At 67.3% G+C, this 26,650-nt stretch overlaps 1 protein-coding gene across 1 annotated transcript in view; it reads right to left on the bottom strand.

Moving 5' to 3' along the window:
* The window catches only part of LOC116151586 (mucin-2-like), a 47,903-nt gene extending 21,983 nt beyond the window's left edge, over window positions 1-25,920 (bottom strand). Inside the window, exons 1-46 of the mRNA XM_064491809.1 lie at window positions 25,845-25,920; window positions 24,729-24,999; window positions 23,813-23,927; window positions 23,330-23,420; window positions 23,141-23,250; window positions 22,720-22,930; window positions 22,367-22,492; window positions 21,744-21,861; window positions 20,617-20,755; window positions 20,402-20,512; window positions 20,243-20,312; window positions 20,004-20,141; window positions 19,729-19,893; window positions 19,182-19,276; window positions 18,818-18,944; window positions 18,208-18,463; window positions 18,001-18,053; window positions 17,780-17,880; window positions 17,270-17,421; window positions 16,920-17,058; window positions 16,510-16,620; window positions 16,243-16,422; window positions 15,882-16,121; window positions 14,872-15,028; window positions 14,524-14,655; window positions 13,699-13,846; window positions 13,238-13,281; window positions 12,541-12,777; window positions 7,874-11,575; window positions 7,433-7,647; window positions 6,976-7,150; window positions 6,312-6,559; window positions 5,597-5,780; window positions 5,073-5,295; window positions 4,147-4,325; window positions 3,765-3,834; window positions 3,536-3,636; window positions 3,405-3,436; window positions 2,512-2,689; window positions 2,123-2,227; window positions 1,860-1,900; window positions 1,501-1,623; window positions 1,305-1,403; window positions 770-898; window positions 545-584; window positions 97-223 (exon numbers count right to left, since the gene is read on the bottom strand). Of these exons, the coding sequence (XP_064347879.1) occupies window positions 97-223; window positions 545-584; window positions 770-898; window positions 1,305-1,403; window positions 1,501-1,623; window positions 1,860-1,900; window positions 2,123-2,227; window positions 2,512-2,689; window positions 3,405-3,436; window positions 3,536-3,636; window positions 3,765-3,834; window positions 4,147-4,325; window positions 5,073-5,295; window positions 5,597-5,780; window positions 6,312-6,559; window positions 6,976-7,150; window positions 7,433-7,647; window positions 7,874-11,575; window positions 12,541-12,777; window positions 13,238-13,281; window positions 13,699-13,846; window positions 14,524-14,655; window positions 14,872-15,028; window positions 15,882-16,121; window positions 16,243-16,422; window positions 16,510-16,620; window positions 16,920-17,058; window positions 17,270-17,421; window positions 17,780-17,880; window positions 18,001-18,053; window positions 18,208-18,463; window positions 18,818-18,944; window positions 19,182-19,276; window positions 19,729-19,893; window positions 20,004-20,141; window positions 20,243-20,312; window positions 20,402-20,512; window positions 20,617-20,755; window positions 21,744-21,861; window positions 22,367-22,492; window positions 22,720-22,930; window positions 23,141-23,250; window positions 23,330-23,420; window positions 23,813-23,927; window positions 24,729-24,999; window positions 25,845-25,920 (9,884 nt within the window). The remainder of the gene's footprint in view (window positions 1-96; window positions 224-544; window positions 585-769; window positions 899-1,304; window positions 1,404-1,500; window positions 1,624-1,859; window positions 1,901-2,122; window positions 2,228-2,511; window positions 2,690-3,404; window positions 3,437-3,535; window positions 3,637-3,764; window positions 3,835-4,146; window positions 4,326-5,072; window positions 5,296-5,596; window positions 5,781-6,311; window positions 6,560-6,975; window positions 7,151-7,432; window positions 7,648-7,873; window positions 11,576-12,540; window positions 12,778-13,237; window positions 13,282-13,698; window positions 13,847-14,523; window positions 14,656-14,871; window positions 15,029-15,881; window positions 16,122-16,242; window positions 16,423-16,509; window positions 16,621-16,919; window positions 17,059-17,269; window positions 17,422-17,779; window positions 17,881-18,000; window positions 18,054-18,207; window positions 18,464-18,817; window positions 18,945-19,181; window positions 19,277-19,728; window positions 19,894-20,003; window positions 20,142-20,242; window positions 20,313-20,401; window positions 20,513-20,616; window positions 20,756-21,743; window positions 21,862-22,366; window positions 22,493-22,719; window positions 22,931-23,140; window positions 23,251-23,329; window positions 23,421-23,812; window positions 23,928-24,728; window positions 25,000-25,844) is intronic.
* Window positions 25,921-26,650: the final 730 nt, after the last annotated feature.

Here is a 26,650-nt window from a genome sequence, read left to right as displayed (position 1 = left end):
GGAAGGCCGCAGTGAGGGGCCACTGCCTGCTCCTGCTCGGGCGGCTGCTGCCTCCCCTCCGCGGCCCCTCAGGGCCACTCGCCACGCGGGACTCACATGGCAAAGGTCCCGCAGGACCCGGAGCAATCGTTCATGCTGACCAACTTGGTGCAGCCGTTGTGGGAAATCTCCCTGATGACGGAGACCATGGAGCAGGGGACCCCAGTCTCATTGCGAGGGATGCCTGCGGGGAGGGGCCGAGGCTCAGGGTGGGGGCTCCACCTTCCGGAGCCCTGGGCTCTCCCTGGCCACTTCCTCTGCCCTCCCCAAGCGCCCCACCTCCCTGCCCTGAAGCAAGCTGCGTTCTGTCCTGTTCCTCCCTGGGAAGGGATTCAGGCTTCCTGGGCGCCCCAGGTGATGACCTCAAACTCAGCGTCCAGCCAGAGTGTCACAGAGGGGACGGAGCTCACGGAGTACCATCCCCTTGTTCCTCAAGGGGGCCCAGGGAGCCCCCTGCCCAGCCCAACCCCTGACCCGGGAGCGCCGCCCCCTGGCCTGTACTCACACTTCCTACAGCAGCCATTGGACATGAGACTGATGGAGCCCTGGAGGGGAGGGGAATGAGTTGAGACCCCCAGGTCCCCCAACAGTGAGATCCCCTTCTTGTGACGGGGATGGGGAGGGGCAGCTCCTGCAGAAGGGGCCCAGAGCAGAGCCTCCCAGGGCAGCTGCAACCCAGCCCTCCGGGAAGATCGAGGCCCCACGCTCCTGCAGAGACCGGCCGGCTCACCGGGAGGCAGGTGCTGGGATCAAAGTCGGGGCAGGTGATCTTGGAGACGGACGAGATGAGCTGGTTGTGTAACTTCACGCAGCTGAAGAGGGTACAGTTGTCCAGGGGGTCATTCTTCATGTCACCGGGCTGTGGGGCAGAGAGAGGCTGGGTGAGGCTGGCGGGAGCACCACCCCGACACCTGGCAGCTCCCCGACCACCCTGCCAAGTGCGGCTTCTGGGACAGGAGGTCCAGCCCACAGGCCCAGAACCACCGGGCAGGTAACGCCCTGGAGGGACGCACGGACAGCCACCACCTGTAGTCCACCCACGTGTCCACATTCTAAACCCCACAACCTGCACAGGTGACTTTATTTGGAAAAGGTGCCTTGCAGACGTGACTCAGTTACGGATCTCGAGACAAGGTCACCCTGGATAACCCAGTGGGCGGGGGGCAAAGCCCTAGGACCGCTGTCCCGAGGAGAGACAGGGCACCGGACAGCCGGGCGGCGCCGGGAGGGCCAGCCTCGCCCTGGGGCAGGAGGGGCGAGCGCACCTTCAGAACGAGGTGCTGGTCGCTGGGCTGCTCGATGATGCAGTGCGTCTGCTGACACTTCTTGCAGCACTCCCCGGGGACGTCCACCAGCTCGAAGCCCTGCAGGGCACCCACGGGCCGATTGGCATCAAGAGAGAAGTGCTCCGAGGGACCGACCGTGGGCGGCAGCACACTCGGCCGGGACAGGGGTGCTTACGGGGTTGCAGGAGGTGTTGCAGGGCACATGGCTGCAGGAGATGGTGTTGAGCTGCGTGGCGCTGTCCCTGCTGGTGGTGCACACGCAATTCTGGCACTTGGAGGAATAGACTGGAGAACCGGGCTTCGGGCACAGGGAAGGGCGGGTGAGGGGGGCCGCCGTGGCACCTTTCACCCTCCTCCCGGACAGACGTCGGCCCCCCACTAACCAGGAGAGGGCTGGGCACCCTGGTGCAGGCACACCACGGAGCCCCCGGAGCAAGCCCCTCCCGGGCCCCCAGCCACCCGACAGCCTGCTGAGACCCCACTCCCAAGCCCCATCTGCACCCCGCCCTCGCCCTGCAGCCAGCCAGGGCTCACCTGGTACTCAGCGTTCTCCACGACACACACGCCCTTGGGCACTTGGGACAAAGAACAACGGGGCGAGGGTCAGACTGTCGTCCTGACCCGGCGGCGGACGCACAGCCGGTGGACACGCGAGGGGCAGGGTGGCTGTGTCCACCATGAGGAATCTGAGCCCCCAGGTGGGAGCCCCTCCCCCCAACCCACACTCCCAGCACCGCCCAGCCCCGGGGAGGGAGCCGGCGCCCACTGCTCGGCCTCCCTGGCCCCAGCACACCTACCACACGAGTGCAAGGGGCAGCATCTCCCGGGGACCATCTCTCTCTTCACTTCAAACCCCAGCGGGCACAGCAGGGGCTTCTCCCTGCACAGGCTGGCGTTGCACTCTGAAGAGCGGCGGAGACGCGCCTGTGAGCACGGCTCCTCCAGGCCGAGCCCCCAAGCCGGGCCCTGCAGCAGGACCCCCTCCAGCCCTGGGCACACGGCCTCCTCAAGCCCTACTGTCCCGGGGACGCGCCCTGTGGCCCCAGCCTCCAACGGGCCCCAAAGTCAGGGCTCCTGGCTCAGCCAGGAGGTGAAACCATGTAGCGGGGACACGCTCGGGGACTCTGGGGGCCCAGGAGGGGACGGCCTGTGGCCCAGGCCACTCCCTGCCCCTGGGGTGCCTTACTGCAGGAGGTGATGCTGCAGCAGGGATAGGTGGGGTCCACCTCGGTGACCAGGTAGGTGCCGTCCTCCCCGCACTCGGGGCGGGGGTCCTGGCTGCACGCCCTGGGCTGACAGCTGATGCCGCTGCCCCCCTCCAGGCAGATGCAGTCCTTGCAGTCGAACTGGAAGTGCTCCCCAAACTGCAGGGAGGAAGGGGTGAGCGGGGAGGGAGGGGGCGCCAGCACACCTGGCCCCGGGCCTCGACCTCCGTGCAGCTGGTCTGGGGTCCCCGGGAGAGAAGGCCCCACGCCTGGAAGCCCACCGAGCTGCCTGCGGGAAGCCTGTGCCCTCCCCGCGCCCCCTCCCCACCCCTGCGCCCCCTCCCCCCGCACCCCCACCCCACCCCAGCCCCAACTCCCCGTCCCCCTCCCACCGCCTCCCTGCCTAGGCACCTGCCACCTCAAGCCCTCAGGGCAGGTTCTGGGCCAGGACAGGGGCTCCCCTCAGGGCAGGTCACTGAGACCACAACCTTGACCTGCTCACCACCATCCCCCTACACAGCTGGCACCCGGCAGAAACCACGTGTGCCTGCGGGGCTCGAGCAGACTAGAGCTCAAGAATCAGCCGCGTGCAGGGGACGCGCACAGCGCTGCAGTGGCCAAGACGCCGCCTCCGCAGGTGTGCACACCAACAAAGGACAAGAGGGCGGAGGCGCGGAGCGGGGGGTGGACGCGGGGCTGGGTGGACCGGGGAGGCGTGCGGGGGTGGCTACCCCTCCTAGCCCAGCCGTCCGGGACTTAAACGACTCAGAACTCAGTCTTTGAGGGTCCCCGCCTCTCATGTCCAGCCCTTCCTACACCCCAAAATTCGGCCTTTGTGGCAGAAGGCGGCCCCGGCACCCAGGGGTTGGCTTACCTCTCTGGGCACGTTGTCGGGCCCCACGCAGCCTAGGAAGGAGAGGCAGCAGCCGCTGTGAGCACAGCCCTGGTGCGGCACGGGCAGGGCTCAGCCTCAGCGGGGGCGGGGGGCACCGGGGGGCAGCCTACCACACGAGTCCACGCAGACGTCGAAGCCGGGGGCGAAGTTCACCGTGCCCTCGGGACAGAAGCAGCCTTCCACCAGCTGGGTGCTGTTCTCCTGGGAAGGGCTGGGGGCGGGAGGGCGCGATGAGATGGGCGGTGGGGACAGGCCGGAACTCCAGGCCCAGACGGAGCCACCCAGAAGCACCACCAGAGGGGAGAGGCTGCCCTCCCGGCGCCTCCACGGGCGCCTCACCTGGACTGACAGGTGGGCTCTTCTGCGGGACCACAGGCCCGGTACTCCCGATGAGCCGGGCACTTCACCGCTGCGGGAGAAGGCAGGCGTCCGAGGGGCCAGAGTCAGAGGGAACAGCCTGGATCCGCCCCGCAAGTGACTGTCCTGCCCAGCCCCTGCCAGGAAGGACCCCATCCTCCCACCCAGGCTGAGGGTGGCCAGGTGCCCGGTGCTGCCCGACCCAGACCCCCACGCCGTCCTCAGCCCAGCCGTGCTCAGCAAAGCTGGTCTCTGTGTGTGCCAGGCCGCCCCACCCCAGTCTGGCTTCAGGCAGAGCCCTGAGAGCCCCCTGGCCTGCAGGACCCCAGCCTGGGCGGGGCGGGCGGGGCAGGCGGGCACTCACGGCAGGCCCCGCGGGTGTGGTTCCGCCAGTCGACACAGATGCCCTCCTGGGCACACAGGGCGGCGTAGGTCTGCAGGCTGGCACACTCCAGGCCCGAGTCGGTCACCAAGCAGCTGTCGAACACGCAGGCGTCGTAGTAGTGCTGCGGGGGCACCAGGGCGTGGCACTGTGCGAACAGGCTGTGGGGTGGGGCCTGTCAGGGTCTGCATGGGGCCCCGCCTCTCCCACACTCCCCCTGACCCCCACCTCCGCCCGGGCTGCCCTCCTGGAGCCGAGCTCAGGTTGCATCCAACCAGACAGACACAAGCCAGCTGACGGTGGAAGCAGAGGGAGCCGGGCAGGCCCTGGGGGAGGGGGGCCCTCGCTGTGGCCCGAGGACGAGGCCTCGGGCAATCTGGCTTCCGGAGATGGAAGTCCTGCATCTCCATGTTCGCTGGGTGCCAAGATGCCCCCTCCCGCAACACTGCGAGGGCCTCCCAGCCCCATGACGCACACCCCCGGGGGCCAGGCGCTCGCTCTATGAGGCCAGCTCTGGGAGCACCCCTTGTCGGTCTAAGCCCACATCTGCCTCCCTTTATAGGTACCCGATGCTGCTCTGCCCCGTCAACTGGTCTACCCCAGGCTGCAAGCTCAGAGGCCCCTGCACGATCCAGGAGGCAGGTGAGGTTCGTGGGGTTGCAAAGGGCACACGGATGTCAAACAAGGCCACTCGGCCCTGTGGAAACCTGGAGCCGGAGTACTGGGCCCCTCTGTGAACCGGCACCTGCTCGTGGTGCCCTGACACCTTCTGCCTTCCCAGCCCCACACTCGGCCCCTGCCACCTCCTCTCTGCCCATGAGGTGGGGTCACAGAGCGGGGAGGCTGCGCTCGGGGAGCCTGCAGCCCACGAGTGGCCGAGGCGGCAGCCGGCCGGGGGTCAGGGTCACCTGTCCTTGATGAGCTCGCAGAGAGGAGACGCGCAGGCCTTGCTCCCGGCAGTGCTGCCCGCAGACGGCGAGGTGGCCGGGCGCTGGGTGGTGAAGCTGGTGTGGGGACATTGCGGCTTGGAGGGGTCGTTCACCGCCCACTGGTCAGCCGCCACCTCACAGTTGTCGACGACCTCCCCGCTGGGCAGCACGCAGTCGTCCACGGTGGTGTTGGTGCACGTGCCTGGGTGGGGGAGAAGGTCCCCGTGTGCCCGGGCCCGCCCAGTCCGTCCAGCAGACCCAGCAAGCCGCTGAGACCCCGCCCCTCCTCCCGCCCAGGTTCCCTGGTGCCCAGCTGCCCAGGGCCCAGGGCACAGGCTAGAGTGCACTCCTGCTGGCTTCCCGCCGGGCCCAAACCCGGGAGGATGGCTGCGGGGACCCTGAGCAGAGCAGAGAACCACAGCGGGGCTGGCGGGGCCCACAGACAGCCTCTGCCCAGCCGCCCTCCCCAGCGCAGGGCACGGGGGCCGAGGTCAAGGGCTCACCACACTGGCCCTTTGTGTTGTTCCCGAACAGGCGGTAGGGCAGCCGGATGGAGAAGGCGAGGCCGTTGTAGGAGACGAGGGCGCCCAGCTCGGGGATGGCCACCACGAGGTTGATGCCCGACTCGTACACCTGCAGCCCGTACTTCTTGTAGGGCAGCGCCACGGCCTGCCTGTTCACCTGCACCTGTGGCCGACACACCGGGTCAGGGAGGGCCGGCGGGAGCCTCGTGGGTCTGACCGGAGCGCGCGGTGCCTTTGGAAAGCACCCGGGTCCCCCCACCCTCACACTGTGCCCGCGCCCCTCCGCCTTCCCTCTTCCTTCCCACCGCATTGGGCTGGATCCTCGTCCTGACTAGTCCCAGGGGCCAGGTAGCCAGGGCGCTGTCCTCTGAGCCCCCGGACACCTGGAGGACCCCGTGCAGGGGGCAGGGCTCCCCACGCCATGGGAAATGACAACTCCACGTGGGGCGCACAGAGCCCCTGCCCTCGGGGAGGGGGCTTCTGCCACACAGACCTGTGCCCAGGGTGCCTGGCAGGAGCAGGGGTGGGGGGTCACGGGGTCCCTCAATGCCCCGGAGGGCCTGTGAGGAGAGCTGACATGTCCGCCTAGCGCTGCCCCCGCGCAGCCCTGGGGCAAGGCCCCCCCCAGCGAGGGAGCTGACACCGGCCCTACCAGCCCGCCCCATTCGGACGACAGATCCCGCCGTCCACCTACCTGCACCGTCATGGGCGCCATCTGCACGGTCTCGAGCCGCACCTCCTGCGTCTCGTGGCGCACGATGAGCGTGCGGGGGCAGGACACCCGGTCGCGGGGGTCGCAGTGGTAGTTGTCGACGTAGACCCCGAAGCCGTCCACGGTGGGCACGGCCTCCTCCACCAGCACGTACGTGCACGCACCCTGGTGGCTGTAGTACAGCCCGTCGAAGGTGACGTAGTGCGGGTCCCCCCAGCCGGTGCAGTAGCCTGCGGAGCGGCCGAGGTGGGCCGGCGCCCAGCCCCGGGGGCGGGGACGGGACACAGTCAGGGGACAAGGCACAAGGGGGGAGAGCAAGTGGAAACGGAGGAAGGCCCCAAAGCCTGCTGCCCGGGGTGCGTGGGGCATCAGGGCCCCACGAGTGCGTCCCCTCTGAAGGGCAGGGCTGCCTTCACTCCCAACCCCAGCTGCCCCAGGCCGCAGCCCCTCTAGGTGGCCGCGCCCCACCAGGCAAACCCCTCCCTCTCCCGGACCCCTGCCTGAGGAGGGGAGTAAGCTGGAGGCGACTCAAGTCCCTCCGGACGTGTGCCCGGCCCTCAGCCATCAGAGCCAGCCTGTCCCACCTGCGGACTGCACCCCGCCCCCCAGCACACACACAGAAGGGAGCCGGCGGGGAGGGGCTTACAGTCGCACTCCCAGTGCCAGCAGCACCCGTCCGGGTCCTTGACGCGCACGGGCGTGAGGCCGTTGGAGCAGGTGGGCATCGGGGGGGGGTCGCACTCCACCTCCACCAGCTCCACGGTGCTGTCGTGCTTGCAGACGGCCATCGTGCAGTTACACAGCCACCAGGTCTCGTTCTCCTGCGGGCCGCCCGGGCACAGGGTCAGCCGGGCCCAGTCTGCAGCCCGGCCCCAGAGGAGGGCCGCCAGCACCTCCCCACGGCAAGGGGGACGTGGTGGGGACGTGGTGGGGACGCGGGAGGGCTCCGGCAGACCCTGTGCCCTGACTGCAGAGGGTGCGGGGCACAGGGGGCAGGGTGCCCTGTGTGACCAGCAGGAAGGCAGCGCCTGGGGCTTTGCGAGCCCAGGTGGTGGGTGCACGCGCCCGGTGCTTGGGGAGAAAGCTGCGAAGAACGCACGGACCTTCCTGGGAGGGTTGAAGTCCAGGCACCCGCGGGTCAGGGTGGTCGACACACTTGATGCTGTGGATGATGGGGCCGTGGTGGTGGTGGTGGGTGGGCTGAGCGTTGTAGACGGTGTTGACGGGCACGAAAAGTTGAGGAACTCGAGTTCGCAAGACTTCAAGCAGTACGCGTAATGGCACATGCCTCCTTCGGTAACGTTGTATCTCACTTCGCCTGCAAGGGAGAGACCAGTGCTACACCACCCACACAGGGCGGCCACCAGAGGACACAGGGAGGTCCCCTGGTGTCCACGAGAGGACAGCCCACGCCACACTTTCCCAACAGCCAAGCTGCAGCGTGTGGGGCCTCTTCCCCAGCACGATTCCCCAGAGCACGAGCACAGCAGGCGCGAAAACAACGTGTGCAGCCAGGGAACCGGGCGACAAGCCTGGGGACACACCTGGGATGAGGTATTCTCCATTCAACTCGCAGCATGGCACTATGGTGCTGACAACTGGGCCGGTTATGGTGGTGCTGTGGGAGGACATAATCGGGGTCTGCGTAGGGGTGGTCGTGCTGGTCGTTGAGGTCCCTGTGGTGGTGGTCGAGCTGGGGGATATGGTCTCCACGGTGATGGTACTGCGCGGGGTTCTCGTCTCGGTGGTGGTGGAGGTAGAAGTTGCAGTCTGTGTTGAGGTGGTGAGTGTTGGGGTTGGGGTCACTGTGGAGGTGGTGGTGGGTGTCGGAGTAGGAGTCCCTGTGGAGGTGGTGCTGCTGGTGGGTGTTGGGGTTGTGGTCTCCGTGCTGCTGGTCATGCTGGGGGTTGTGGTCCCCGTGTTGGTGGTCGTGCTGGGGGTTGTGGTCTCCGTGGTGCTGGGCGTGCTGGGGGTTGTGGTCTCCGTGCTGGTGCTTGTGCTGGGGGTGGTGGTCTCCGTGCTGGTGGTCGTGCCGGGGGTTGTGGTCTCCGTGCTGGTGGTCGTGCTGGGGGTTGTGGTCTCCGTGGTGGTGGTGGTGCTGGGGGTTGACGACTCGGTGGTGGTGGAGGTCGAAGTTGGAGGCTCTGTTGAGGTGGTGAGTGTTGGGGTTGGGGTCTCCGTGGTGGTGGTGGTGCTGGGGGTTGTGGTCTCCATGGTGGTGGTCGTGCTGGGGGTTGTGGTCTCCGTGGTGGTGGTTGTGCTGGGGGTTGTGGTCTCCGTAGTGATGGTAGTGCTGGGGGTTGTGGTCTCCGTGGTGGTGGTCGTGCTGGGGGTTGTGGTCCCCGTGTTGGTGGTCGTGCTGGGGGTTGTGGTCTCCGTGGTGGTGATCGTGCTGGGGGTTGTGGTCTCCGTGGTGGTGGTTGTGCTGGGGGTTGTGGTCTCCGTGGTGGTGGTAGTGCTGGGGGTTGTGGTCTCTGTGGTGGTGGTCGTGCTGTGGGTTGTGGTCTCTGTGCTGTTGGAGGTCGAACTTGGAGGCTCTGTTGAGGTGGTGAGTGTTGGGGTTGGGGTCACTGTGGAGGTGGTGGTGGGTGTCGGAGTAGGAGTCCCTGTGGAGGTGGTGCTGCTGGTGGGTGTTGGGGTTGTGGTCTCCGTGCTGCTGGTCGTGCTGGGGGTTGTGGTTCCCGTGTTGGTTGTCGTGCTGGGGGTTGTTGTCTCCGTGGTGGTGGTCGTGCTGGGGGTTGTGGTCTCCGTGGTGGTGGTCGTGCTGGGGGTTGTGGTCTCCGTGCTGGTGCTTGTCCTGGCGGTGGTGGTCTCCGTGCTGGTGGTCGTGCCGGGGGTTGTGGTCTCCGTGCTGGTGCTTGTGCTGGGGGTTGTGGTCTCCGTGGTGGTGGTCGTGCTGGGGGTTGTGGTCTCAGTGCTGGTGGTCGTGCTGGGGGTTGTGGTCTCCGTGGTGGTGGTGGTGCTGGGGGTTGTGGTCTCCGTAGTGATGGTAGTGCTGGGGGTTGTGGTCTCCGTGCTGGTGGTCATGCTGGGGGTTGTGGTCCCCGTGTTGGTGGTCGTGCTGGGGGTTGTGGTCTCCATGGTGGTGATCGTGTTGGGGGTTGTGGTCTCAGTGCTGGTGGTCGTGCTGGGGGTTGTGGTCTCCGTGCTGGTGCTTGTGCCGGGGGTGGTGGTCTCCGTGCTGGTGGTCGTGCCGGGGGTTGTGGTCTCCGTGCTGGTGGTCGTGCTGGGGGTTGTGGTCTCCGTGGTGGTGGTCGTGTTGGGGGTTGTGGTCTCAGTGCTGGTGGTCGTGCTGGGGGTTGTGGTCTCCGTGGTGGTGGTTGTGCTGGGGGTTGTGGTCTCCGTAGTGATGGTAGTGCTGGGGGTTGTGGTCTCCGTGCTGGTGGTCGTGCTGGGAGTTGTGGTCTCCGTGGTGGTGGCGGTCGAACTTGGAGGCTCTGTTGTGGTGGTGAGTGTTGGGGTTGGGGTCACTGTGGAGGTGGTGGTGGGTTTCAGAGTAGCAGTCCCTGTGGAGGTGGTGCTGATGGTGGGTGTAGGAGTTGTGGACTCCGTGGTGGTGGTTGTGGTGGGGGTTGTGGTCTCCGTGGTGGTGGACTTCGAAGTTGGAGGCTCTGTTGTGGTGGTGAGTGTTGAGCTTGCGGTCACTGTGGAGGTGTTGGTGGATGTCGGAGTAGGAGTCCCTGTAGAGGTGGTGCCTAAGATAGTCGATGCAGTTGTGGACTCCATGATCATGGCTGTGCTGGGGGTTGTGGTCCCAGTGCTGGTGGAGGTCGAAGTTGGAGGCTCTGTTGTGGTGGTGAGTGTTGGGGTTGAGGTCACTGTGGAACTTGTGGTGGCTGTTGGAGTAGGAGTCCCTGTGGAGGTGGTGCTGATGGTGGGTGTTGGAGTTGTGGACTCCGTGGTGGTGGTTGTGCTGGGGGTTGTGGTCTCCGTGGTGGTGGAGGTCGAAGTTGGAGGCTCTGTTGACGTGGTGAGTGTTGGGGTTGGGGTCACTGTGGAGGTGGTGGTGGGTGTCGGAGTAGGAGTCCCTGTGGAGGTGGTGCTGATGGTGGGTGTTGGACTTGTGGACTCCGTGGTGGTGGTTGTGGTGGGGGTTGTGGTCTCCGTGGTGGTGGAGGTCGAAGTTGGAGGCTCTGTTGAGGTGGTGAGTGTTTGGTTTTGGGTCACTGTGGAGGTGGTGGTGGGTGTCGGAGTAGGAGTCCCTGTAGAGGTGGTGCTGATGGTGGGTGTAGGAGTTGTGGACTCCGTGGTGGTGGTTGTGGTGGGGGTTGTGGTCTCCGTGGTGGTGGACTTCGAAGTTGGAGGCTCTGTTGAGGTGGTGAGTGTTGGGGTTGGGGTCACTGTGGAGGTGGTGGTGGGTGTCGGAGTAGGAGTCCCTGTGGAGGTGGTGCTGCTGGTGGGTGTAGGAGTTGTGGACTCCGTGGTGGTGGTTGTGGTGGGGGATGTGGTCTCCGTGGTGGTGGAGGTCGAAGTTGGAGGCTCTGTTGTGGTGGTGAGTGTTGGGGTTGGGGTCACTGTGGAGGTGGTGGTGGGTGTCGGAGTAGGAGTCCCTGTGGAGGTGGTGCTGATGGTGGGTGTTGGAGTTGTGGACTCTGTGGTGGTGGTTGTGGTGGGGGTTGTGGTCTCCGTGGTGGTGGAGGTCGAAGTTGGAGGCTCTGTTGAGGTGGTGAGTGTTTGGTTTTGGCTCACTGTGGAGGTGGTGGTGGGTGTCGGAGTAGGAGTCCCTGTGGAGGTGGTGCTGATGGTGGGTGTTGGAGTTGTGGACTCTGTGGTGGTGGTTGTGGTGGGGGTTGTGGTCTCCGTGGTGGTGGAGGTCGAAGTTGGATGCTCTGTTGAGGTGGTGAGTGTTGGGGTTGGGGTCACTGTGGAGGTGGTATTGGGTGTCGGACTAGGAGTCCCTGTGGAGGTTCTGCTGATGGTCGGTGTTGGGGTTGGCGTCATGGTGGTGGTCGGGGTGCATGGACCCCCGTCCGTTTCCTCGCAGCAATAGACTCGGATCTCGTAGTCATAGCAGACTGCAAAAGGTCCCTTTCCAAACTGGTCTTCATTCTTGCAAATGAACCCAAAGGAGACATTGCACTGTGCCTCCTGGCCCAGCTCCCCCCAGCTGAGTTGGGGTTCCGTGGCTGACCGGCACTCGATGTCCTGGGGGGCCATGCAGACGTGGTCGAATGTCTCCCAGTCTCCATCGTCACTGCTGCCGCTGGGGTGATGCCCGTTGATCCAGTCCGACCAGCAGCAACACCCTGAGAAAGCAAGTTGCGGGGTGGTTATCCAGGCCTGGGAGACACCTTTCAGGAGGTCGGCGGACTTGGGGAACTCTGACACCCCCACGACCGGCTGTCACCATCATTGTTTCGAACCCAGCGTAGGCTCAGAGAGGTTACAACTTAGACCTAAACGCCCATCCTCCTTTTGCAAGTGAACACACGAGGCCTAGAGGGAAGCAGGCCTGGGTGCCACACCAGTGACTGACCCGGGCCTCAGAGCCCTGGCCCAGTGCCCTTCACTGGCTCCCTCACATCTTACACCAAACAAAGAAATAAGGAAAGGGCCACCCTGTCCAGTGAGGAAGCACGCCGGCAGGGGCTTCGTCGTCACTCTCCGCCAGCAGTGTTTCCCGCAGAGCTGGTCACAGTGCCCTGCATGAGTCCCTGGGCTCAGCAAGTTAGGGATCAAGTCACCAAACTACACCATCTCTGGTCCACTAACTGGTGTCCGGCCGGCCCCGCCCACATCTGGGGCGCCTCGCCCCGTCAGAAGTGCCGCCAGTCTGACTTACTCGGAGGCGCTGAAGAGGAAGATGACACTGCAGTCACACGGGGGAGGGGGAGAGGATATCATGATACAGTTGGAGATGCTTAAAGTCTTTCCATTTTACAAGTTCTGTTCTCCGGGTCTCTCGTGCCCTGGTGGCTGCGTTCAGCGGTAGCTACGATTTCAGCCCGAGCAAACGCAGAGGGACCTAAGGGCATCTGTCTGCTTCCTCTGACCCTAGGGATGGTTTCTTGCCGGTCTGGGGACATGTCGCCCTAACTGGGGTCTGGGCTCGGGGATGGGGTCGTGAGGCTGGGGGGCGCCAGGGGACATTCCCTGAGTTGACCATCGCACCATAAGCAGACATGGGGGCGGCCTAGAAGGGCTGACCCTGCTGGGCTCAGGGGAGGCAGGAGCCCCAGGAGGTAAGGGGTGGACGGACTCAGGGTCTTACCTGGGCTGGAGGTGGTGGAGGGGGTGGTGCTGGTGGCCGTGGAGGGGGTGGTGCTGGTGGTGGTGACAGGGGTGATGGTGGTGGTGCTGGTGGTGAAACGGGTGGTGGTAGATGTTGAGGGAGATGAGGGTGGCGTGGTGGACCTGCAGATGTTCAAGTGCTTCTCTATCGTCCCGTTGGGGCCACACAACTCCCAGTAGCACAGAGGGCCGATCTCGGTGTAGTTGAGAATCTTCCCTGGGGGAGGCCAAGGTCAGCACATCAGGAACGAGACAGAATCACAAGACCCCCTTGGTCTGTCCCAGTAGGAGGAAGACTGGGTTTCCCCCACCTCCATCCACCAGCAGACCCGCGCCCATTGGGACTCTGTTCCCAGAGCCCTAAGAGCTCCCCAGCAGGACACAGAAGCTGGGTCCCAGAAGGGGCATTGTCTCCCTGGCAGGAGAAACACAAACTGTCAGGTCATTCCTAAGGGGTGCTGCAAATCAGAGGCACATCTGAGCTGGGAGGGCCCCAGGGAATCCACAGGGAGGGGGAGGGGAGGACGGGCAGGAGGAGGTGGGAGAGGGGTGCGGCAGAAGGGAGGAGGGAGGGGAGGGAGACTGAGCCCACCTGGGCCCGGCCAGAGAGTCCAAGGGCAACCTGTGGGCTCTCCTGGGCAGCCGCGCCCAGTGCTTCAAGGCAGAGGGCAACTCACCTTCTTCCAGCCGGCAGACAACTTTCGAGGACTTGGTACACTCACTGGAAAGCAAGTGCAAAAGCTGCAGGCCCGGGAAAAGCTGGCCCCTCCCAGCCAGCCTCGGCCTTCCCTGCCCAAGCCCCGTGTCTGGCCCAAAGCCCCAGGGCACAGCCCTGACCAAAGGCCCGCTCCAGGAGCCCCCATCTGGGTTCCCACGGAGTGTGCAGGAGGTGAGGGGGTGAGAAAGCACGAGGCACGGCTCTCCCCGAGAAGGGGGCTGTGTCCCGCCCCCCGGTTCCTGTGTGCAGACATGCACCTGCGCACCCACAGGTCAGCACGTGCGCCGCGTGTGCTTGTGTGTAGCCCCGTGTCCACGTGTGACCGTGAACATCGTGTGCCACTGTGTGTGTGCGTATGCAGATGCAGCTGTGCGTGTGCACTGCCCTCCCCCAGACCCCCTGCGATGTGAGCTTACGTACCAAGACCGGCAGGGCTTCTCCGTGGGCACGGACACTCCCGGTCGGTAGCGAATGTCCTCGATGTAGCAGCCGCATTCGTCCCCTCTGACACACTTCTTCAGGTCCTCGTCATAGATGGGCCTGTTCTTGGGGCACCGGGGGTAGCAGCCTGGTGGGCAGAGGGCTGTACTTAGACCACCAGAGAGGACCCCCTGTCCACCAGACCCGCGGTCTTCCTCAGCCTGGCCGGTCCACCCCTCCAAGATGTTCCTCCGGGAAGGCCAGGGCCTGGAAAGGCAGGGGCCTGGCTCCCTCCTCTGGGGTCCTGACACTGCCACTCAGCCAGCCAAAGGGCCAGTAGGCCCCGCCCACCCGCTGATGGACACCCAGGCCCCGCCCCCTGCTGATGGACAGCCAGGCCCTGCCCATCCCAAGGAAGGGGGCAGGCCGGGCACCTCCCAGGGGTAGGATGCTTCCTCCCAGGTCCTCTGCTGGCTCACTCCTGCATGTCCCTAGTGCTCAGCTAGTCCTCAGCTCAAAGGCCCTGCACAGGCCTCCCCAGCCCACCACCTAAAATGCTGCGCCCTTGTCCTGCACTGGCCCCCCCACCCACAGACGCCTCCCCTCCTGACCACACGCGCTGAGGTAGCGCTTCTTTTCTGCCTCTCGCCTCGAGAGCAGTCTCAGCTCAGGCTCCAAGGCCACCGTCTGATGAACAGACTCTGCAGCTGGGTGAGCCTGGCTCAGCCTGCAGCTCGGGGTCCCCGGCCCCCACACAGCCTGTGTCGGGGTGACCCCGGGCGTCCCCAGACGCCGCCGACCCCGCCTCCCCGGGAGGCCCCTCACCCTCCAGGTAGGACACGGAGATGTTGGAGTGGATGCCGCTGAGGCTCCTGCAGGTCTCGAAGCTGCGGTTCCCGCACGGCTCGTAGTGCCACTCACACTCGTGCGGGGGGTTGTAGTAGTCACAGAAGACGGCTGGGGGGCAGGGCTGGGGTCAGCCTCAGCGAGCCCGGAGGCCGGTGAGGGCGACCCGCAGGTGGCCCAGGGGGCCCACAGGCGCTTGCATCCTCGGGAGGGGGCAGGGACGGAGGGGCCCACATACACCCCATCCCCCACAGGCGCTGCCCCGCCCGGTGCAGCAGCCCCCAGCTCGCCCGCTGGCGCCCACACCCAGGACGGGTAGGCACTCACGGCACAGCTCCGGCGTCCTCCAGGTCACGCAGGCCCCCTCCTTGGTGCACTCCTGGGCGTAGGAGGCCACGGCGGAGCAGAAGCACTCACAGTCCCCGCCGGTGTCGCAGGAGCACGAGTCGTGGACGCAGGCCTCGTAGAAGGGCTTGGGGTCCACCTGAGGGAACAGCCTCCGTGGGGCCCGGCTCTATACTGCCCGCCCGAGGAGCTCAGGACCCCGAGGTTCCTGGGCCGGGGCACGCTCGCCCAGCGCTAGTCCCCCAGGGCTCCCGTGGGGCTGGCGGGAGAGGCCGAGAGGGCTGGCCGACCCGCCCCTGCACCGACGCCTGCAGCTGAGGGCCGACTGGGCCTTCGGGGATTGTGAGCTTTCTCCCTCCCGGGAAGGCACAGGAGCCTGGGGCTCCAGCCACGGGTGCTGGAGAGAGGGCTGCACCTCGGGATGTGTGTCCTAGAGACACAGCCGCTGGAGCGGAAGCTGGAGGACAGGTGCCCCGCAGCGACTGGACAAGGCCCTTGGCCACGCCCCTCCACGCCCACCGTTACCAGACCACGCCCACACACCACCAGGTCACGCATCCACTTGCCCACACATACCCGGCCACGCCCACTCCAGCCGCCCAGGCCTCACCAGGCCACTCTTACTCCCGCCCACACCCCGCCAGGCCACGCCCTGTCCACCTGCCCATACCTCACCAGGCCACGCCTACTCTCGCCCACATCCCACCAGGCCACGCCTACTCCACTAGCCCTTGTGTCACCAGGCCACGGCTACTCCTGACAACACCCCGCCAGGCCACGCCTACTCGGCAGGCCCACACCTCACCAGACCACGCCTACTCCACAGGCTCACAACTCACCAGGCCACGCCTGCTCCCGCCCACACACCTCGCCAGGCCACGCCTCCTCCCGCCCACACCTCACCATGCCTCGCCTACTCCGGCCCAAACACCTCGCCAGGCCACGCCCACTCACGCCCACACCCCGCAGGGCCCCGCCCACTCCCCGCCCACCTTGCTGTGGCAGGTCCTGAAGACCCAGCTCTTGATGATGCTGCACTGCTTCTCAGCCCAGGAGCGGCGGTGCCAGTTCAGGGTGCACGGCTCGGGGGTGCTGCTCACGTCCGGGCAGGTGGAGGCCTCCTTCCAGCTGTTCCCGAAGTCCAGCTCGCTCTCCACCACCATGCGGTCCCGCGTGGTGAAGTCGTTGCTGGACCGCTGGTCGAAGTTCCCGCACAAGCCGCACACGGTGCCCTGCAGAGACCAGCCGGCCAGGGCTTGGCCAGGGGCCCCAGGAAGGGAGGGGCCCGAGGAAGGGAGGGCCCCCGGGGGCAGGCAGGCGGGGGGAGACAGGGCGGGCAGGGCGGCGGCTCACCTTGTAGGAGGGAGCCAGCTTGATGAAGATGGTGGTCCTCTTGTCCCAGATGACGATGACGCCAGTGCTGGCCTCCACCACCAGGTACTGGCCCACCTCCCGCGTGGTGTAGGCCACGTGGTGGCCCACGTCCAGCGGGATCACTGTGCAGTGTCTGTCCTCCAGCTTCAGCTCCGTCCTCTGTGCACAGAGGAAAGCCCGGTCACCGGCCAGGCGGGAAGGCCCCCCGGGAGCCAGCGTCCTCAGTCAGGGGCAGGCAGCACTCACCCCCAGGAAGATCTTGATGGACTTCGAGCAGGTGACGCCCGTGGTGCCGCAGGGCACGTTCTCGGTGACAATGCTGAAGGAGCCCAGCGAGGAGTTCTGGCCACAGTAGTCCTGGGGGCCCAGGGGCACCTGAGCCAGGCCGGCCCGGCCGCTGGGCCTGGACGAGCCTCAGCCCCTCCCACGTTGAGGGGGGCCTCAGCCAGCCCCCACACACGCCCCGCCTTCCCTGTGCCCCCACAGCCCCCTCCAACCCGCAGGAGGGTCCTGGAACCCGAGGGCCAGGGAGGGGCTCCGCTCCCACCCCTGAGCCCCTCCCCTCGGAGCCCCCTTGCTGGGCCGGGACCAGCTCAGAGTCAGGACAGCAGGGACCACGGAGCGGAGGCAGGCCCTGGCCGCACTCTACGCCTCACCTGGACTGCCACGTAGGAGCAGTGTCCGTCAAAGTCATAATACTTCCCGTCGAAGGTGATGTAGTGGCCGTTCCCGTAGACGGCACACGTGCCGTGGCACACGGACTGGGTGCACGCCCAACGCCCTTTCTGGCAGGTGCTGAGGACAGTGGGAGAGGGGCCTGGAGGGGCTGCACGGGGCCTGGTACCGGGCGAAAGCCCCCCATCGGCTGGCGAACCCCGCCTACGAGGCCTCGCTATCCCAGCCCCCGTCGGGCTGGGACCCAGCCAGCCAGCTGGCGGGCGGCCTGCAGACCACCACCGGCCCCCTGGAGGAGGCCCGGCTGCAGGGCCGGGGTCTGCGCACTCACCAGGTGTTGCAGTCCACCCTGATCTTGGCCCTGGGGGGGTACACGTCACTGTTGTGCACACAGGGGCACTGCTCCTCCACCACACAGCCACCCTGCCCGTCATCAAGCAGCCCCTCGGGGCACACGCAGCCGCTGATGCACTCCGTCTGGTACTGGGGGCAGTGGGACAGTGGGGTTCAGGGATTACACGGCCGCCCCTCTCTGACCTGCACGCACCTGGTCGCGTTCCCCACCCGGATTCTCTAATCCTTGACCTCTCTCCTTGGTCCAGCCTCCAGAGCCCCGCCCCTCAGGCTCACCACCTGGCTGGGAGACAGCTGAGATCCGCCTGCCAGGGGCCCCCACACTGGCCCCTGGCCCCCAGCAGGCTCCGTGGAGACCCACAGGCAGCCATCTCCCCGCAGGGATGGGGAGGGCCAGTGAGGCCCGTGTGTCCAGAGGTCTGGAGCCGCAGGGCCCGGACGTGAGCCTCCCGCACCCCACTCCACCACGCCGCTCCCCAGCACGCACTGAGCCGGCGGCCAGCGTCTGGCAGCTGGCGGCTCTGGGGTTCCGGATGGCCAGCGCGGTCAGGTTGTTGCAGTCCACGTGGATCTTTGGAGCCATACAGTCTGCAGGAAGGAGGGGACACCTTACTTGAGCTGAAGCTGGGTGGGGGGCTTAGCTGGCAAGGGAGAGGGGAGGGGCTGCCTGGGTGGTGGGAGGCGATTCGCGGGGCAGCGCCCACTTACTCTGGTCGATCAACCGGACCTGCTTGCAGAGCAGCCTCCCGTTCTGGCAAACGCTGCGAGGGAAGGTGCAGGTGAGGTCGGCCCTTTCGGGGGCGGGCCCAAGGGCTCTGTGGTGTTGGGCAGGGAGGCAGGCTCCCCAAGCAGAGCTGGCCCCGCCCAGCCCCCTGCCCTCCCCACCCTCCGCCTCCCCCGGCCCAGGCCACCCACCATCGCTCCTCCTGTCTCAGGACCACCTCCCCCGCCTCCAGGTAGAGGCCGCGGTGGTAGCAGGAGCACTTGGCCAGGGGCACGCAGCGGCCCTTCTCGTCCAGGAAGGCTTGGTCCGGGCAGCCGCAGCCGTCCACGGGCAGGAAGCCCTTGAGGCAGCGGGTGTCGGATTCCGAGAGCGAGCGGCAGGTCCGCTGGCAGGTGGTCAGGTTGTACAAGAAGAGCTGGGAGGTGGGGCAGGAGCCCACGTCCTTGTCTGCGGAGGGGAGGGCCGGCGTGAGGGGCAGGAGGACGGCCCCCACACCCAGTCCCCAACGGCTGTCCCTGAGCCCCTACTCCGTCCAGGACACCCGCCCAGCCAAGGGGCCCAAAGGGCAGTCGGCCCGGGACCACCTTGGCCACACAGGTGCCCCCACCCCACCCACCTCCCCTTCTGGGCTAAGGCATCCTGGCCACAGCTCCAGGGCCCTCCCCGCAAGCAGAGTGCCTGAGGGCCGGTTTCCCGCAGAGCCCTGGAGGAGGACACTGGGCCGCCGCCCCACCCCAACCACCAGCGCCCAGAGAAGGCCCGCCTCGCGTCCCAGGACACCCCGCAGGGGACGGCACTCACTGCAGACGCCCTCCCGCCAGCCCCACAGCAGGACGCCCTTGGCGGCACAGGCGTGGGCGTAGGAGGACAGGGCGGCACACATGCAGTCCTCCGAGCTCTGGCAGTTGCACGTGTCGTATTTGCACCTCTGGGCGGCAGAACCAGGCAGGGCAGTGAGGACAGGTGGAGCCGTGCGAGCCTCGCACACCCCGTGAGTGCACACCGCCCGCACACACCCTGCAGACGCCCGGACCCACATCACACACCTGTAAACACACACTCGCGCCCACACACAGCCACAGAGGGCTGGGCTCGGCCAGGGGCACGGGGCACGCCGCGCTGGCACGAATCGGGCAGGTGGGGGTGCACGGCCTGGCCCACCCACCTTGTAATATTCGGCCGGGTCCACGGCAGAGTGGCACCTGCCGAACGGGGCCTCTGTCTTCTTCAACAGGGAGCACCAGTGCTCAGCATAGTTGGCTGCAGGTGGGGTTCAGATCCTCAGGGGGGTGGTCCCTCCACCTCATCCCCTAGGCCCAGTTGCCCAGTCCCCCGGGCAAGAGCAGACACCGTCCCCTCTGTGGCCGGAACCGAGGCCCTTCCCTCTAGGGCAGCCGGCACAGGACGGCGCCACCTGGGAAGGCAGGGGCTCCCTCTCCTCGCCTGTCTCCACCTCCCCGGATGAGGTGGGAAGAAGGGCGTCTGAGACTCCTGGAGAGTCGCCGGATGGGGACCACCACCCAGTGACTAGCAGGCGCAGCCCCTCTGCCATGTCACTTGGCGGAATGCCATGGTGGGCCACGGTAAACCAGCCGCAAGGCAGAAGCAGCAGGTGGACGGTCTGGCCGAGCGGAGTGGAGAGTGTCACCCCCACACCCCACCCACATGCCACGTCCCCCCGCGAACCCCGTGTGCCTCGGGCCGAGCCTCACCGCTCTCGATGCTGAGGGAGCAGGGGTCGTCCAGCCAGTCCACCTTGTCCTGGCAGCTGGACTGGGCCTTCCAGGTGTTGGCGAAGCCGGCGCCCGTGGCCTCCACCAGCCCGCCCGCCGTCTGGAAGTCGTCACCCTCAAGGCCGTTGAAGTTCCCGCAGAGGCCTGAGGGGCCAGGATAGGGTTGGGAAGGCTCAGGGGTAGGCGGGGGTGGGGGGGTTAGGGGGCAGGCGCCTGGGCAGCCTCCCCCGGGGGGGCCGGGCGGGGCCACTCACCCTGCACGTGCCCCTGGGCGGCCGGGTCCAGCGTCAGGAAGAGCTGCATGACCGGCAGCAGCTGCACCTGCAGCCTGAGGCCGAAGGCCGTGCTCACCAGCAGGTGGTGGGAGGACGGTTGGAAGATGGAGAAGCTGGCTGCAAGGCACGGGCGGTGAGGGGCCGGGGCCGGGGTGCGGGTGCTGCCCTCCCCGCACCCCCACCCGCACCAGGGGAGGCGCGCCTGGAGCAGGACTCACCCGTCACGTGGGGCAGGTTCACCTGCAGCTCGTTCAGCAGGACGCTGCCGTCCGACTTGAAGGCCACCACCTGTGGACAAGGCCAAGGGGACCGAGGGGGACTGAGCAGGGCCCTGGGGACCCCGGGGCCGCGGGGACGGCAGGGGACGGGGCACTCACATTCTTCTTGCTGTCGGCCAGCAGCACCACCGTCTTCAGGCAGGTCTGCTTGTCAGTGGAGCCGCAGGACGTCAGCTCGCCCAGGACGGCGTAGGAGTCGTTGTGGGCGTCCTGCGGGGAGGCCAGAGGGCGTTGCAGCCGCACAGGGCCTGGGGGGCGGGAGAGGGCGGGGGTCTCGAGCTCCCCTCCGCAAGCCTGCCTGAGCGGCAGCCCACCTTGCTCAGCACATAGTAACAGTCCCCGTGGAAGGTGTACTTCCTGCCGTCGAACGTGCTGATGTGGGCGCCGCCCTCCAGGGCACAGGTCCCGGGACACTGCAGGTCAGTGCACACCCAGCGACCAGCGTCGCATTCACTGTGGGGCAGCGGGGCCAGGGTCAGGCTCGTCTGCCACTCCTGTCTGCCGAGACCCCCGTTCCCGACCCCAGGACCCATCAGCTCTCACCCCAGGACCCAAGCCTCAGCCCCAGCACCCACCAGCTCCCTCCCTGGGACCCCCAGCCCCAGCCCCAGGACCCACCAGCTCCCAACCTGGGACCGCAGCCCCAAACCCAGGACCCAGGCCTCAAACCCAGGACCCACGAGCTCCCATGATGGGACCCCCAGCCCCAGCCCCAGCCCCAGGAACCCCATCTCCTGCCCCAGGACCACAGACCAGACCCCGGGACCCCCAGCTGCCATTCTGGGACCCCCATCCCCAACCCGAGGACCCATCAGCTTTCACCCTGGGACCCCAGCCCAACCCCAGGACCCCAGGACAAACCAGCTCCTGCCCCAAAACACCAGCCCCGACCACAGGACCCCCAGCCCCCACCTCAGCACCAGCCCCAACCCCAGGACTCCCAGCTACACCTGAACCACAGCCCGAACCCAGGGACCCTCAGCTCCCACACTGGGACACCCAGCCCCAGCCCCAGGACCCATCAGATTTCACCCTGGGACCCCAGCACCAACCCCAGGACTCCCAGCTCCTACCTGCAACCCCAGCCCTGACTCAGGGACCCCAGCCCTGACTCAGGGACCCCCAGATACCACCTGAACCCCAGCCCTGACCCAAGGACTCCCAGACCAACCTGTACCCCAGCCCTGACTCAGGGACCCCCAGCTACCACCTGAAACCCAGCCCTGACTCAGGGACCCCAGCCCTGACTCAGGGACCCGCAGCTACCACCTGAACTACAGCCCTGACCCCAGGACTCCCAGCTCCCATTGGAACCACAGCCCCGACCCAGTGACCCCCAGCTCCAACCCTGGGACACCCATCCCCAACCCAGGACACACCAACTCCCCACCGGGACACCAGCCCCGACACGGGGACCCCCAGCTCCCACGCCAGGACCCACCACTGCTCGCAGTGGCTGGTGATCTGCTCTCCGGGCTTGTACAGGCGCCCGTGAAGTTTACAGTGGCACTGGCTCACGGGGATGCAGCCGCCACCCGCGATGTCGTCGTACACAGTGCCTGGGACAGGTGGGCGGGATGTTCACACTCAGCCGGCCCCGAGAAGCGCCAGCATCACCCCGGAGGGCCTCCTGTTCCCAGGACCGCAGCCGGGGGCCAGCCTCGGGAAGTGCCACAATTTTTGAGGTGCGGCTGCCAGGCGGCCCTCCCGCCCGCAGTCACCCCTGGTCCCTGGGGGACAGCTGTGGTTCCCACACAGCGCTGGTCAGGGACCTGCCTTGGGGCTCAGACCTTATCCTCCGGGGGTGACGCGTAAGGCGACCCTCCATCCGACTCCCTGAGGACACAGCGTGTGTCTCTTGGGGGAGGGTCTACAGGACTTCTGTCCCCTCTACCTGGGCCTTGTCCCCTGATCTCCGTGGGGGGCACTGTGCCGTCACCATCCCCTCAGCGCAGCTGAGAACCAAGGCCCGGGCGGCGAGCCCGCACACCCACCGCGCTCAGGCAGCTTGGCGCTCGGGCGGGGCCCTCCGCCCGGCCGACCCGCAGGCGTCCTGGCTCTCACCTTCCGGGCAGAAACAGCCGTCCATGCGGTGCTCCTCACACAGGCTGCTGACCTCCAGGTGCGAGCAGGTGTCCACGCAGGGCGAGCCGCTCTCCAGGTACACCATGTTCCCGGGGCAGCTCTTAGCTACAAAGGCGAAGGCTGGCCCCTGAGCACCCACCTACCCGAGGGGCGGAGCAGGGAGGCGGGGGCACCCCCAAGGGTCTGTGCCTGCCTCCCACCCTGCCCAGGACGGACGCCGCTGGGTCGGCACACACGTGGCTCCGGTCCAGGGCACGGCACTCCCCGGGGATCGACCCCGCCGGCCCCCAGGGCGCTGGCCCCGGACCCCGGGCCGGAGGCTGGGTGCTTACCGCAGAGCGTGGCTGTCCTCCAGTTCCCGGGCCGCCCGCCTGCATGGGAGCACTGGCGGGAGAACTCGGCGACGGTGCTGCAGACGCAGGAGCCACCCTGCGCGCACTGGCAGCGGTCCTGCACGCAGGCCTGCACGTATGGCTGCAGCGGCACCAGGCCCTGGCAGTCCTCGAAGGCCGTGCCCGTCAGCAGGCTCTCGCACTCGGCGCGCTGGCGGAGGGGGGGGGTGGGGAAGGTGGGTGACGGGGGGGCTGCTCGCGCCCCCCTCGCCTCCACGCTGCTCGCGGGTGGCGGCCCCCCAAGCAGCCAAGGAGGCCTGCAGACGCGGGCACTCAAGGGAGAGGCGCGGGCACCGCCCCCACGGGCTCCTCCCCGGGAACGGCTCCTCCCCGGGGTCTGGGTCCCCGGCCAGCGACTCACGTGCTCAGAGCAGGACTCGGAGGCCGGCACCTCCTCCGGGTCTTCACACACCACCTCGGGCTTGTTGATCTTCTGCAGGTTCCCAAACTCGATGGGGCTGAAGACCACGCCTGCGGGGCACAGCCCTTCAGCCGGGGCACCCGGGAGCCTGCCCACACCCCGCGCAACAAGCCCCCAGCAGGCCCTCACCATCGGAGAGGAACTCAGAGTAGGTCTGCAGGCCGTTGTAGTCCCCGCAGAGGCCACACGTGTGGTTCTGGAACTTACTGTCCAGCTCCAGCTGTCGGGGGTCGGGGGAAGGGGAGCAGGTCATGGCGCAGCAGGACCACCGGGTCGCGGGCAGCCAGGGCGAGCCCCCCAACCCCCAGGGCCGGGCTGGCCTCAGAACCTTGTTCAAAGAGTATCAGCTGCGGTGGACAGCTAGGGTCAGCCAGGGGTGTCCCTTCCTCGCGGAGGATCAGAAGGGGTTTGGGGAGGGACAGGGCCGGCCCCCACCCCAGTCTGGAGGGACCACCCACTGGGTGGCAAACTAGCCCCCCTGCCGCCAGCCTCTCTACCAGCACCAAGGCCACACGGTGCTCCAGCCACGCCTCCCTGACCCCGCCTTGTGTCCCCTGGGGTCCCCCGGCCCGTGGAGGGGCCGTCCCCGCCTGTGACTCGGGCCCCACGCACCATGAGCGAGTCCTCCCGGTCCCACATGAGCGCGAGGCCGGCGCGGGAGTAGACCTTGGTGTAGGCGTCACTCTTCTCGATGAGCAGCCCGGAGCTGTAGTGCGGGGTGATGACCCTGCAGGGGGCACGGGTCAGACCAGGCCACACAGCACCCGCCCAGCCGGGGGCTGAGGCTGGGCGCTGGCCGACCCCTGGGCACCTGGTCCCGGGCAGAGCCACACCCCCTCCACGGGCTCTGTTCTGGGCAGGCCCCCCGGGAGGATGGAGGGCCAGGCTGCACCCTGGTGGGGGCTTCCCCTGCCCACCCCATCGCCCAGGGCGGGCCCGTGCCCACCCAAACTGCCTCTGGGCCCCGTGTCCTCCCCCACCCTCAGCCCGGGGGCCCCTGGGCTGCAGCCTCTGCAGGGAAACAAAAGTCCCCCAGGCCTCAGGGAAAGGACAGACCCTGCAGGTGGGGAACCCGATGGACAGGATGGCCCTCAGAGCCCCAAGGTTCCAGAGACAATGGGGGAACAGAGCGGGGTGGCCGCCCCGCCCAGCTCCTGTACCCCAAGCTTGGGCCACCCACACCAGGCCGGCCACGCCCAGAGCCTGGTGGGCACCCAGCACGGGGGATGTCGGAGACCCACAGGGTGAAGAAAGCCCTTGATCTCCCCCTAGTCCCTCACACATGGGGCTTCCTGGTAGGGGCTTATCAGTGTTTGTTGAATGAATCAGTGACCTGGACTCACGCCCCAGCACTCTCCTTAGCCGTGTGCCAGATACCGGGGCTCACAAGGGCCGGGCCGGCTGGGGGTGCAGGGTGCGCTGGGCTTGGGGATGGGGCGCTGGGGGCCTGGCCGGGTTCGCCCGTGCTCTTGGGACCGGGCGGCCACGTCACTAGGACCTGGAAGGGGACCCTGCCTGACCCACTCACATGGCCCCGTTCACCACAGCGAGCTGCGGGGTGAGGTAAATGGTGTCGTCCTTGACGGTCAGCAGGATGTACTCGATCTGCGGGTGGCCCCCGCTGCGGCCGGGGCCCCGTTTCAGATGCACAGCGAACTCCTTGTAGGCGTCCCGGCAGTCGGAGGCGAAGTTGTAGTCGCACAGGCCGGGGAAGCGGAAGACATCGCCGTCGAAGGTCTTGTAGTAGGAGTCGCCCCAGGTGCTGCACACGCTGTGGCCGTGGTTCCGGGTTCTGCCTTCTGTGGGCGCAGTGGGGGGAGGCGTGAGCAGCCCTGGCCGCCAGGGACCCTCTGGAAGCGCCCAGCCAAAGCTCAGGGCCTCGGTGGAGGTCCCCTGCAGGGGCTAGGCCTTGGTCATCCCGCCAACCAGGCCTTGCCCCCTGAAAGGACACCTGGCTCCCCCGAGGCCCCACCCAGCCCCTGCGGGGACGCGGCCGTGTGCTGAGCGGGGACTGGGGGCTCCAGGCACCCTGTCAGCCCGGCCCAGAGCGCCCCCCTCCTGGCCCCTGCCGCACTCTGTCCATCCGTGCCCCGTGCAGCACCCTCCACCGCTCCAGCCGACCCTTGTCCAGCAGCAAGACGGTGCCGGAGCCCTCAGAGGGAGCCCCGCCCTGCTCGTCCACAGGGCACCAGGCCCCCTGCCCAGCTGTCTCCCCAGCAGCCCAGCTGGGATGGAGACGGCCCCTCCTACTATCCCAGTGTCTTCTCTGTCCAAACAGCCCTCTCTGCAGAAGGGCCATCTTGCCCTTGAATGTCCAAAGCCCCTGATACCCGGGAGGGGGACCTCCCACGCCTGGCCCCTCCTGGCCGGCCCCTGCCTCCCGCACACTACCAGACAGCAGCCCAGCCCGGTGTGTCCCCCGGGGACTATCTCCGGACACACTCTGGCCGGGCGATCACCTTCAAAAGGATGGTGGGAACCCAAGTCAGCCTTCCTTCCCTCCACCCAAAGTCAGCAACGTGGGGGCTGCAGGATGCCTGGCCCGGGCATCCACCCGAAGCCCGGGCGGAGGAAGAGAACCTCGCCCTCCCCGCTAGGACGTGGGCTCTGGGCTGCCGGCCCTTCCCGCCCACAGCGCTCTCACCTCTCCGGGACTCCGTGCCCTTGGCCCAGGTCAGGGCCAAGCAGAGGGCCACCAGTCGGGCTAGCGGCAGCCCCATGGTGGCCGGAGGGTGGTGTGGGAGAGCGACTGGGGCAGAGGTCCGGACCTTATATGGCCCAGCAGGGCTGTCAGAGTGCGGGGAGGGTCTGGGAGGGGCGAAGGGTGGGTGGGGCCTTGCGGGTTATCAGGAACACAGCTGTGGGGTCTCCACGGGCCACCATGGGTTAATATTGATTCAGGTTATCTGAGCTTTATCTTTTTACTGCCCCCGGGGCAGAGCTGGCTCTGCTCAGGGTGGAGCGGCCCCAATTACCCAATTCCAACTCACACCCAAGACAGACCTCGGTCCCTCCCTGCGGCTAAGAGAACCAGGCCCAGGCCGCGGATGCTTCCGGAAGCAGGTCCTGGCAGGTGGCACGGTGCCCAGGGCGCCCACCGCAGGCGTCCAGGGCCCCAGCACCGCAAGGGTCCGGGGAGATGTCTCCCCGGGGGCCCTGACGGATCACCGCCTGGTGTGGGATCTCCCTTCCCACCTTCCCTGGGCCCCAGCCTCCCCCACCGGGGGCCTGAGCTCTGGCGGGGTGGCAGTGGGGGCTTCCCTCCCTGCACCCAGCTCCCAGGGCAGGGAGGGTGTGGGCTCCCGGGGGGTCCAGGGGCCGCCCCGCTTTGGCGCGGATGCCTTCCCGTCACTCCCTGGGCTTCGCAGGGGCCCCGGCTCCAGCCCGCCGTCTAACCCCTCCTTCCCCAGGCCCAGCCCGCCTCTGGAGTTCCATGTAATTGGAATTTGG

The sequence above is a fragment of the Camelus dromedarius genome, chromosome 12 (genome assembly GCF_036321535.1).
Source record: "Camelus dromedarius isolate mCamDro1 chromosome 12, mCamDro1.pat, whole genome shotgun sequence".
In the NCBI taxonomy this organism is placed as follows: Eukaryota; Metazoa; Chordata; class Mammalia; order Artiodactyla; family Camelidae; genus Camelus; species Camelus dromedarius.
Note: the sequence above shows the minus strand (reverse complement) of the source record. Positions and strands in the feature narration are given on the sequence as shown.